At 36.9% G+C, this 12,654-nt stretch overlaps 1 protein-coding gene across 1 annotated transcript in view; it reads right to left on the bottom strand.

The window, feature by feature from the left end:
* Positions 1–980: 980 nt before the first annotated feature.
* GPATCH2 (G-patch domain containing 2) overlaps positions 981–12,654 on the bottom strand; it is a 119,228-nt gene continuing 107,554 nt past the window's right edge. The window contains exon 10 of the mRNA XM_063152217.1: positions 981–4,693. Coding sequence (XP_063008287.1) covers positions 4,524–4,693 — 170 coding nt within the window. The 3' untranslated portion in view covers positions 981–4,523. The remainder of the gene's footprint in view (positions 4,694–12,654) is intronic.

Consider the following 12,654-nt stretch of genomic DNA (forward strand, 5'->3'; position numbering starts at 1 on the left):
GAAATGAGCATATCTATGATGAAATATTCTGAATGACATTTTAATAAGCTCATATATTTACAATAACACATACATACCTCAGAGGCTAATGACTTATGTTCACACTTTCAGAAGTCAAACTCCCCAATGTTTAAATTCATCATAGGAATGTCATCAACAGGCCAAAATAACAACCTTCTATAGACAGAATACCTCATATTAATTTAAACCACTTTTCATAGCTGTTAAAAACCAGTTCTCATTAGTGAGGGCGATCAAGTTTACATAATTTATTACTTAATGATTGAATATTCAAATACAAGCAACATGGTGAAAACAGCTCCATTATCTGTTTTGTTCTAGGACAGAAGAGAATCATGAGAAGCCCAAATAACTTAATGCGATCAATTGCAAGTAAATGTGTGCTAACCCTTTTGCAGCTACTCCACTGCTCCTGAAAACTCTGCTAGGGATGGAAGTGTAATTAGAAAGTTTATTGATTAAGAGGGGAGGGATTCCCATTTCTGATATGCCTTCATTGAAAGTGCCCTGGGAGCAGGGTGGAGAGGGAAAATAAAACAAAGACTGTGTGAGTTTTCCCTTGGAGGAACAATTCTGGAGAACTGTTGGAAGAGAAAGCACAAGGCCCTGTCATGGTTATCAAAGCATACACATACCTAAGGAGTGAAGGGAACTTGTACTTAGACTTGTAACAAGTCTTAGAAGAATATGATAACAAAAGTACTGCAAACATCTTAAATGAGGCATTTCCTGATATTGTGGTGTAACCTCTTCAGCAGGATAATAATAGCCTAGGAAAGAAGTACTAGCAAAAAAGTACAAAAAAGGCAGTGTAATAGCTTAACCTAGTATGCATTTACTTGGTACGTGGGGTAAGCCACTTTAATTATATTTCCAGAAACAGCATGCCTTTGTACTCACCTGTGCAATAGCACTACTGAAAAAGGGTAGTTTAAAGAAAAGAACATACAAAGCCCATGAAGAATTGAGTCTATTTATTTTATTCCATCTTGCATTTGTGTTGTTAGAGCAAAGCGTTTTATACAAAGCGTTTAGGTATTTACTGCTGTTCTACACCCATTATTGACCTAATTGCAGAAAGACAAATGCAGGGACAAACTTGTTAAACAAGCATATTGATAATGCTTCTCTGACTTTGACAAATATTCATTTAGATATAAGATACTGCTCATGGGTTTCTTTTATTAACAGTTAATGGCTCAATTCACAGAACTTGGAGACACCATGGAACATGTAGCAAAACACAGTGCTGATAATAGGCAACATCTCTTCTCTTCACTACACATTCTTCAGAGGAAGAATATCATGGTAACAGCTGAGCTACTGATTCAAATATTTAAATGGAAAGAATCTGGCAAGTGATGGATGACAACTTTTAGATACAAGATGATCCTGTATTTATTTATGTAGGCAAAAAACTTCAGTGTCACAGGCATAAAGAATTATTATCTGAAAAAACTTGTATACGTAGTTTAAAACAACGTGTTCCAGCTTTATAGCAGGTATCACAGTATGATTGCAGGTTAGACACAGGAAAGATCTGAAGAAAACAAACAGTAAATCCAAGTATTTTGACCTGTTTCAAAGCCAAATAACATTGCAATGGCTTTAAAAAAAATCTGCAATTAATTTTTGTTTTGTTTCTTAACACTAGTTTTAACTGTATGAAATCACACTGCTGGAGTATCTTTAAAACCACTCCTGTGAGATATGGAAAAATGAAAATGAAACCACAGTGTGAGCCAGAAAGGGAATTTTACTGCACAAAAAATATCTCAAAACACTACATTAAAATATTTTAATAAATCACTTTGTTCTACAGCTTCTAACAGATAAAGTGTACTGTCAGCAGAGGCATCTATTGATAATACCTGGGGAAAACAAAGTGCATCTATCTCTATATCAAAACCAGTTTAACTAACCTTAATGTCTAATAGATTCTCACTAAAAGACTGATTTAGAACAAAAAAATTTAAGGTTTTCAATCTGATTACATAGTTCATCCATTATGACAGTCTACTAGGCTGGCTGCTTCACTGCATCTGTAGGAATGCATGAAAAAAGAGTTGAATGAGCTAAAGATATTTTTCCTCAATATGTATGCATTATTTCCCTCTTACCTTTTAAAAACAGGAAACAGTTTCAAGAACTTCTGGGGCTCTACACTTATTTCTTGAGAAACTACTGCTATGATAAATTGCACAGAAATACTTCAAAGAAGTGTTATAGGTGCCATACTTCCAGTCCAAGACATGCAGGTTTTGGAACTAAAGCAGAACAGTGGAATTTTAACAGACTGAGTATTCTTTTACAGTTTTACAGATAGAGCTACAACAAACAGATCTTAAAAGAGTCACTTTTGCAATTCACACGTTGAAAATGATTTTAAGGGATTTCTGATTGCAGCGTACAAAACAAAGAGGTTGTCAGAGTTCATTTGCTCTCAGGAGCACATGGCACTGTCAGAACAGGTGCAGGCCACAGAAATGCATTATTTGGAATAACACACAAGTGGGCACCTCTGCCAGTTGCAGAATTCCAGGCTCTTGGCCCTCTGTAACTATGTGGCCTTGAAATTCTTTGGATATGGAATGTATTTAACCAAGTTCAGTTGTGCAAGAGATATTTGAAGTGGCAAACTCACATTATGCTATGCCCCAAAACCTTACAATAAAACGTATCTTTTGCTGTATAAATCCCAATTCTGTTTAAAATTTCTTATAATTTTAAAAAGTAAAACCACACAATCATACAAAGTATTTAAACAGCAATAAATGGTCTTCCTGAAACTCAAAGAACATGTGCATTCAACTATCATAAAAACAACATCAGCTACTAATCTGTAATCTCTACACTATGGTGGTATGCTGAAACAACGTCCCCAAACTGACAGTAATTGCACTGGAAAATATGAACATTTCTTTCAAGCAAATTTAATGCTATAATGCTGCTGGTTTTCCTCTTCCTGCTACTATTTTCCTGGAATACTATTTTCCTGGTGAAGCTGAGAGAAAAAGGAAAGTAATAAAAACACGTCTTAAAATGAATCACTATATTTCACAGTTGCATGAGTAAAACTGTGCTCTTTTTATGCTAAAGAAATATCTTTGCAAGCATCTGGAACTAAGTATTTTTCTCTGCAGCCTGGGAGCTGAGGAAGGGAGATCCTCCTCTTGAAGAAAAAAAAAGACTGCAGAATCAAATCCTGTTCCCTCTGCAATGAGGGTAAATGTTGCCAGCTACTAGAGGCATGGGTGGTGAGAGAAGCACAATTTTCTCCTTAGTCCATCTGAAAAACAGTTTCCTTCAGCCCTATCATTTAATTTTAAAGTGGAATTTGTTTTATCCTGCAGACTAATAAGTACCCTAGGAGCTTGATTGGTTGGTGCTTAATGAAATTGCTTCTGCTGACATTAGATACATTAGGATACTGATTAAAACACTTAATGATCCCTCTTGATTTTAAATTGCTAGCTTAGATTTGTGAGATGCCATCAAAGTATCTTTTTCCTTCCTTTCCTCCATCCTAATCCTGCTTCTCCTTGCCCTTTTTCTGTTCATGATCCTTAAAGGTTGTGGCTCATTGGCAACAGCTCGGTCACAAGCCAAACGTTAACACCATGTTGAATACTGCATTGTTTAAAATGTGCCAAACCCCAGAAAAACACTGAAACACAGTCATCCCTGAAATACAATTTCCTGTTTCAAAGCTCAAACTATTCTTAAATGTGGCAACACTGAGGATTATTAATATGAAGGGAAAGCCAAAGTTGAAGTAAACTCTAACTCTGTAAAGTATTTGCTGAGGAAAGATAATTTTGTAAACATAAAAACAAGTATAAAAGCATTACTTTTCAGCTTGAATGTGGAAGACAGTAATACATTGCCAGAAAATGGTGTTGGGATGAGATTCCTATGACAACAAAGCTGTTTTTCATGCTCTTAGACAAAATTGCATACCATATCACCCTCCACTGGGAAACATGTATGTATTATGGCCATAATGACAACTTATACTCAAATATTGTTAAACACTATAAATACCAGGCTTGGAAATTTTGCCTGAAAAGGGGGAAGCCACAATAGCTGTAAAAAGTTCCATTTTCCTCAACAAATCTTATCAAGGCTCTTGAGATGAAATTATACCTACAAAACAAAATTTCCTTATATACTAAAACCTGCTGTGCCAGAAGCTTTTACCAAAAAAAGTGAGTACACTGAATTTTATGCTTAATACAAACCTTAAGACCACAGAAAATAAAAAAGTAGAAGTTTTTGTACATTTTAGCACCATTGTGAAGTCAGAATCGAATGCCGGTTCTGTCACTGCGGCTGTACCTTGCAGCTGGTGGGAGCTGTGTGAAGCTCGTTGACTTCAGCCATCTTTGAGAGAAGAAAAACTGGATTTGCCGATCATAACAAATAATATGTTTGCCATTTTTTCCTTTTTCTTTCTTTTTTTTTTCTTTTTAAATTAATTTTGAGCTTTATTTTTATCTCTGTCAGCTAAATCCAAGTCCAAGTCCTTTGGGTCTCTGCATGGCTCGTATGGGCTCTGCTATTCCTTTGCCATCTGGTCCGAGACCTGTGCCTGGGGTCCAGCCCATACTCTGAAGCATTCTGTTTCCAATGTTGTTTTCTGGGATTGGTTGGGTGTTTTCACCTACAAACCCTGAGATTAAAGAAATACACAGCATTAATCAGCACTGCCTGCCATGCGGAGAAGAGCAGGATAATCTCCTTTAAAGCTCTAAACCTTCTTATTCTCCTAATTTATCTAACAGGTTTCTAGAACAGGCTGCCTTTGCACATGTTGACCTCTTGACTACATATGATTCTAAATAATACAGTCTAATGCTTTTATTTTTAATGCTTTTGAGGATTCATTCTGTTTTTACATATGACAAATAGTATCATATTGTATTCCAATATGGTGGATTTCACATCAGATTCAATGAATATAAATCACCTGCAGATGTCTACCAGTATATTGCCAAGATCACATGAATTTCTAGTCCTATGCAGTTACTACGGAGAGACACATCATAGTAACATGACCATCACTCTGTTCTTAGTAATATTTATCAATGACCTCCCTCAAGAAAACCCAATAAAAACGTTCTGATTAAACAATTATAGCTCTTACAGAAACAGTACAGACAGATGGTCAACCACTCTGTAATTCAGCTATACCTTTACTGTTTCTCTTTTATTGAACATTGTGAATTTTGATATGTCCAAGGTTACTTTTGGTGTTTTCAATTTTACTAAGTGTCATTTACACTCTCTTCTCCTTAGCATCGAGATCTTTGAGAAATGCTGCATACATACCACAGAAAAGAGTACCAACATTGCAAGTGTTAGTATATATTTGTTACAATAACAGATTAATTTTTTTATAAGAAAGGTTTTCTTCCCCCCATGAATACATCATTAAAAAAAAAAGTGAAGTCAAAATAATAAAGCTAATTTTTCCAGACTCCCCAAACCAGAGTTTAGAGACAATGCATGGATAAGCCTTCTAAATGTAAGTATCTTGCACAAGGGATATTTATTTCAGGAATCTGTGTTAAAATTTATCAACTTCCACCATGCAAACAATTAAAAAAGGACTGAAGGTTTTGAACACAAGCAGTTGCATGTAGACAGCTGGATTTTGTTTTCAGCATTATTCAACATCACCCTGCCCAACAACAAAATAAAAAAAACCCTCCATGTGCCCAGCTTCCAAACTATCTGTTTGATTTTCTACCTATTTATTCTGCCTGCTACTTTTTAAAAAATACTGTAGTAGAAGCCTGTGATTTTGAGTTCTTGGAGACTATAATATTGACAAGCAGCTGGCTTATCATTATATTAACTTACTAAACAAGAACACATACAAGTTGAACATGAGCTTCTAAAAAGCCTAATTTATCCCACACACACAAAAAAGCAAGGTCTCACAGTGGAAACTGCATATACAGAGAGAAATTCAAAATGAGAAGTGCACATTATAAACCTCATGATGATTGTGATGATGAATTTATAGTACTCCAGCATTATCCACTATAGATCTGTTCATATTCAGTAAAACACTGGCTACATAAAAGGCAGACTGCTTTCTAGTATCTCAGTTCCTGAGTCAAAGAAAAAAAGGAGTGCATTGAGGTAAGGCATCCTTTAATACTGGTTTGAAGCTATGCTTAATGCTAGGCTTAAAATAAAGGCTTTTAAGTCAGCAGCCTCCAGTCCCTGAGAGGGTTCTTCTTGAACTGACCAGCAGAAAATTCAACGTCCAAGACTTCCTTTCTTTTCAGGCCCCCACAGGCAGAGGCAATTTTCATACAAATGAGTCCCTGGCACAGCCTGGCATACACAACATGGGCTTTGTAACCTTCCCAGTTATACTTTCTAGCTAAAAAAAAAAAAAAAAAAAAAAAAAAAGGAAAGAAGAAAGGGTACTGTTAAACAAAAATTCTGGCAAACCTCATAGGTAAAACCCTGGAACTGTGTTTTGGTCCACTTTTTGTAAAAAGTGATGGCAAAAAATGAAGAATCATTCCAGTAAATGTTTGTGGAACAATTAGGGGGAAAACTTCAAGGAGAAGAGAGATCCAACAGACCTGCCAAGAAGGAAAGAGCAAGCACAAGAGTGTATTTTATGACACCTAAAAACTGGAAACATGAAACCATTCATAATGCTGCCTAGGCAGAGGCAGCAATGCTGTTGGAACAGTATGCAAGGCATAGCCTGAGACAACATAAACAGCTTTTTTGTTTTAGTCTATTCAGGGGAAAAACCCACAGAGCTCTTCCTGTAACAGATGTACCTTTCTATATGAATTTCAATTCCTGAGACAGCCAGAGGAACCCCACAAAGAAGATATAAGAAACAACACTCTGTACTTTGACATGTTATTTAGTAAAGTGGTGCTTCTATTTTTGATACCTTTTGAAGCAATTCAATGCTGTTTTTCCCTGACAAGATAATTGGAATTATTTGTTTTTAAAGACATATAAGGACTGCTAGAATGTGTATATGATACCTATTTTCCCCTCCAGTGTACATACTTTTATATCTCCTATTAAAACATAAGCTCTCCCTTAGAGACCTGTTTTACTCTTGTATATCATCAGATTAAAAAAAAAAGGAGAAAAAAGAAAAAGAAAGAAAAGAGAAGCCACCATAAACTTGGCTTCACAACCCACTTTTGGCAAACAATCAAACAACATACACTGTCCAAAGGATAATGTGTTTGAAGGCTTTGTACTACAGCAAGAATAAAGCAAAACCAAAACCCCACCCACCTTGCCTATATTACTAATTGACTAATTACTCCTTCTCATAAATGAGGTGAATTCAGATTGCTTTTATTTGAATAGTGAAAAATACTTAATATACCCTGGCCATTCCATTGCAGTATAGTTTTTATATGAATACTATCTACGTCTGCCTTTAACATTCCTGCAATTCTCACCCATCACTTGAAAAATTTATCTGTAATGCAATATATTTTACTTGAATCCAAAGAATGTGGATAGTGGTATTGCCCTCTTCCTCCATTTCAAGTGCAATCAGCAGGTTGGAAAAAATCTCAACATTTGCATTGCTGATAGACTGCATGATACGAGAGAGCTCTTAAAAATCATGCTACACTGTGAGCTATTCCCCTGACCCCCATTCCTGTGCTTTGGGCTTTTATTTTCTAATTAAAAGCAGTAATTGTCCTTGCAATATTCATCTTCAAGTTCAGTTTTTAATTCATGCCTATGGCACTTCTTGGACCAGCCAGTAGGGCCTGTTAGAGAGAATGGTCCAAGCACACGGCCTTGAAAAGGGCTGTGCTACCTCTGGGACGTGTTCAGTCTTGACCCACCCAGGAGCAAGAGCACAACCAACCCATTGTGCTGTCCCACAAAAAATAACTATGCAGAATCCAATTAAAAAAAAAAAAAAAAGTGGGGATACATTTTTGTAATTTTAATGCTGTATGAGGTTTCCAGAAGTTACAAGGATGCCTCTGCACTAATAATTTGTAGGAATTTCCTGTGCAGTACAGCTTTTTTTTTTTTCTACAGATAGAAAATGTTTTTAGCAACCCTAACAATTGATTCCTGATCTACCAGATGAGTAGTCTGCATGTAGAAGAGGCTGCCATTATATGAGAGAGGAGAAAATATTAAGGTATATTAACTTGTTTGAAAAGGCAGCTCTGTAAAACACCCTCAGCTTATGTTCCTTTTCTCTGCAATACTGCCAGCTGAAAGAAAAAAGGACAATTCTCAAATCTTTGTGTATATGAAGAGACACACTTCAAGGTCTACATTTTTTATGCATATGACCTTACATACATGGAATATAGAGTCAGTGAGTAGCAAGTGACAAAACTGGGAAGTGGAAAGCAAAAAACTCATCACATTTGTTTAATTTTGGTATGATCCTTATGATGGCATTAAAGGCAGGTTTCAGTGAAAAATATTTTTTCTTAACAGCTGTTGAGACAGGTATGTCCTGGTTAAACAGTACACTAGCATTCAGTGCCATACCCTTGATTTTACAGTGATTGCCATGAATTAATTTAATTCCATCTGTAAGCTAAAATCAGATCAGAGGTCTAATGCTGCTGCAGGCTTCACATCTGTTTAATCATTTTTGGATACAGCAGCTTGCAAAAGTTCAGCTTTTAAATTTGCTTCATATTTAAGAAACAATGTTACACCAGTGTACAACATTGTCAGCAGGAAACAAATGAGTCTATGAACAGTTTTGATCTGACAGACCCATTTTATTTGCAAAATGCTTCTACAGATTCAAAGCTCAACATTGAAGTTATCGTTTATTACAGAATAATAAAGGAGCTATGACCTCATAAACTACTATTGTCACAATATTTATTTGTATGGTCCAATTGCTGGATAAGACTAGCATCAAGCATGTTTGGCTTATATTGGGCTGAATAAAACCAGAATACAGCTAAGATCAAGCTCTCAGATAACCTTACTTAAGAAAATGTGTGGGTTTTTTGTTGTGTTTCTTTTTTTTCCCTCTCAACCCCCCCAAGCTGTAAGAAACAAATGAAGGCATAGTGAAGCAATTTCATCTCTGGTCACCACACTATTTCTGATGTTAAGAAAACGGGGTTTTAAACAGTTCTGAGAAAATGGCACTGTACATAAATATAGTCTTACCCTTTCATCTTTCTTTTGTATGATTAAGACTTGTGAGCAGAACAGCAATGCCTTCACAGAGCATACCACAACTATTATTTCCTCTTCTATCGCTCCCAGCAGCCTTAAATCCTTTAAATCCTTTCCTAGAAGGATCTCTTTTTGCTTGGGTAATTTTTGCAATACATGGCCTGCTAACCCTTACCCCCTACCCTGGATCTCACTTATGTCTATCACAGCAGAGTCAGTCTTTCTACCTCAAATCTTCCAAGGAGCATTGAGGATGGTAATTCACTTGCGTAATTGGCTCAAGAGATGAAAATCTTGTATCTGCCTCTCTTAGCCACTAATCTATCCAGCTGACTGCAAGCCTAATTGGCAGCTTGTTTAGTAATTTGGCTCCTAAAGTGTTGTATTGATGTTGGATAAACAGCCAATGGAAGCAGAAATGATACATGCTGATTCTCTTTAAAAGCTGGTGCACTTTCCCCCTCATTTTCTGAAAGCATTTAATATTTCATCTATTCTTTTTCTTTTCTGACTCCTCACCAGACAGATGAGCTCAGAGCAGTAGGGACTGATCCTGATACACAAGGAAACCAATCAGAAAAATACATTACTGTAGTCTGTCTTTTTATGCCAGCTCTCTCTAACTAGCAAAATGGGAATCAGACTGTCTAGATGTTTATGTTCTTAAAATTGTTTTGGGTAATTGCACAAACACAGCTTCAGAAGCACAGCCACCAGCTGCATGGTGATTTTAAAACTCAGTACCTGCAGTGATTTTCAAAATTCAGTACATATGGCTGTGTATCTACTAAAAAACCCACAAAACACCAAACCAAAACTAAAACAACTCAGCTATGAGAATGCTATGAAAATTGTTTAGGTTAATATTTGAGACTGTTTTATTTCACCAGACTAACACATCCCTCACACTGAGCTATCTAAGACTATCTAAAGAATAACTTTAGAATTATTATGTTCAGGTAAGTCTGCTTGCATTGAATTTTATTCTAACAGAGAGATAAGAATAGCAGAGAGGACATAGCTAGGACTTCAGCAGGTGCTGGATGCCTCTGTATTTATCCCATATCCACAGCAGAGTTTTGTTGATGTCTGCACTGCCATAGTTCATTCCTACGACTCCATCTCAAGGGCCTGGGTAAACACACCCTATCTTGAAGCACAGGCTCTAGATTTCAATTTATTTTCAACTCTCCTGAATATATAAACATAAATTCACACACCAATGAAGACTGTGACACTGAATTTTAGGTACAACTGGTTATCCAGAAACACAGATCACTAGGAATTGGATTTGCAGGTGCTCTTCTCCTTCCATCCTTTACTGCGTTACACTGTATGTGGAGTAAAACATCATGCCCATTCAGTCTTTGCTGCTATAAAACTGGTTGGAAGAGTTGGTGTTTTTAGATTGCAATTTATCCCTCTGTAAGGGGAATCTCTTGAATATCCAAGACTGTCTTTTCACTTCAGTCCAAAAGTCTTTGTTTTATGCCTTGACTTTGATGACAGAAACACTGTCACTGGATGGCACTTTGGAAGAAGCATTCTCACTGGGGGACATGGCAAAGTTCTGTTTAACTCCCCCAAAATTCAGCAAAATGAATCCCATCTGATAAGCATTCCCTCACTTTTACAGAAAGACTCGCAGCCTTACAATGAAACCCAGTGGAAATCCAAAGCAAAAATTTTCTTTGTGAAACCCAGAGGTATATACAACAGATTTTATTAGGAAATTTTCCACCAATTGCAAGGCTTTTACAAAAAGACAGAAATCTTGCCTGCACTGGAAACCTGATCAATGAATTTTATTTCCTCGCATGGTAAACTCCTCTGAAGTGTCAAAACTTTCTGCATAAATCTATCAGGTTTATGCACAGACCTCCTTCCTTATTCAGAAAGTGAATCATATGCTGACAAACCTTTAAGAAAAGTGGTTTTTGCATAATACCAGGGACTGTTTGCAGCAGTGCTCCCTATTCCCTCAGGAGAAGGAAAAACTAGTCACCAACAACTGAGAGGTTGTTGTAGAGAGATGGTATAAGAAATAATGTTGACTGAGAGAAAACTACATGTTTTAACTGCAAAACTGTCCATGTTTTAACTGCCAAACTGTCCATGTTTTAACAAAAATCCTTTGCAATTACCTAAAACTGACTGACAGAAATATCAGGTACTTCTTTTATTGGTTGAATTCTAGGAAAACTACAGGACATCCATTTGCCCATCTGAGGAAGGTGATGGTTCTAACAAACTGCACATAAAAAGGAGGTGGCTCCTCTCCATGGGGAACCACTTTAATATGATATCTTGCAGAGAATGTGCAGAACTTGCAGAGCACATAACTGCCCTTGGGGATGAGTCTCCCTACTGACATCTCTGCCTCACTCAAAGCCAGTCCTCAAGTATACAACTGTTTAATGAAACTTGAAAATAATGCCTGGTTTAGCCTTTTTCCCCCCATATTTCCACTATATTAAGGGTACTCTCTTTGTTTATATTCTCCAGTAAGCTGGTTTATGGTTCTTGAAAGTGAAGCCAAAAAATCCATGGAATCACAGAAATCTCAACGTGGAAGGGACCCATAAGCACCAGAAAGTTCAGCTCCCAGTAGAGGCAATTTGAACGGTTTCCATAACCAGAAACAGCTACCTTATGAAAGACTCCCAGAGTTATTCAGGGAATCATTCTTGAAGCTTTCACATTTCACAAGATAAGAACCCTTAGAAAGACAGGCACAGTCATCTTCTATCAATCTGAATGTTTCTTCTTGACTTTATAGTGGCTGTGTGTACAGCCTGTAGAATATTGTCTTCTCTCTAGATCACAAGAAACCCATCAGCAATTTTGCAGGATAAGCTTGTCCTGGTTGAATTGCAGGTCTTCTGAAGTTTGTTACTGAACTTTCTGAACTCTGGTCCTTGTATGTAAGATGCCTTGCCTGAACCAGCAACATCAAGCTCAACACAGGAAGCCTTTTGCTCTGAAGGCACTGCAGCTTCCAATACTGGATGGCACTCTGCAATCTTTTAACTTCTAGTTTGGTGAGACAATATGGTAGAAGAACCAAAAAAAAGAAAGAAGTCCCTAAAATTTAACTTGCTGCCAAGTTACATACCAACCAAAGAAAAATGAGAGTCCATGGGCTGCACAACCAAGCAGGCATGAAGTGCATGCCAGGAAGGACTTGGGCAGACTGAGGGTAAGAAATGGTGTGATGCAATATGGGAAAGGATTCACAACATGCCAATGCTGTGAATTGCCCTGTGACAAGGGATTTCTACCTATAGAGTTGTACATTTGGAAGACAGAAAAGCAGTGAATTAAGTTAAAAGAAAATAGGCTTATTGTCTAGAGTTTTGGAAATTTATGGTCAGTTCATCCAAGTACCGCAAAGTTTACCTTTTCCCTGAAACTACTGCACTAAGTTGACCTTCACCACAAACTCAGCCTCAG

This window comes from Melospiza melodia, chromosome 3 (genome assembly GCF_035770615.1).
Source record: "Melospiza melodia melodia isolate bMelMel2 chromosome 3, bMelMel2.pri, whole genome shotgun sequence".
In the NCBI taxonomy this organism is placed as follows: domain Eukaryota; kingdom Metazoa; phylum Chordata; class Aves; order Passeriformes; family Passerellidae; genus Melospiza; species Melospiza melodia.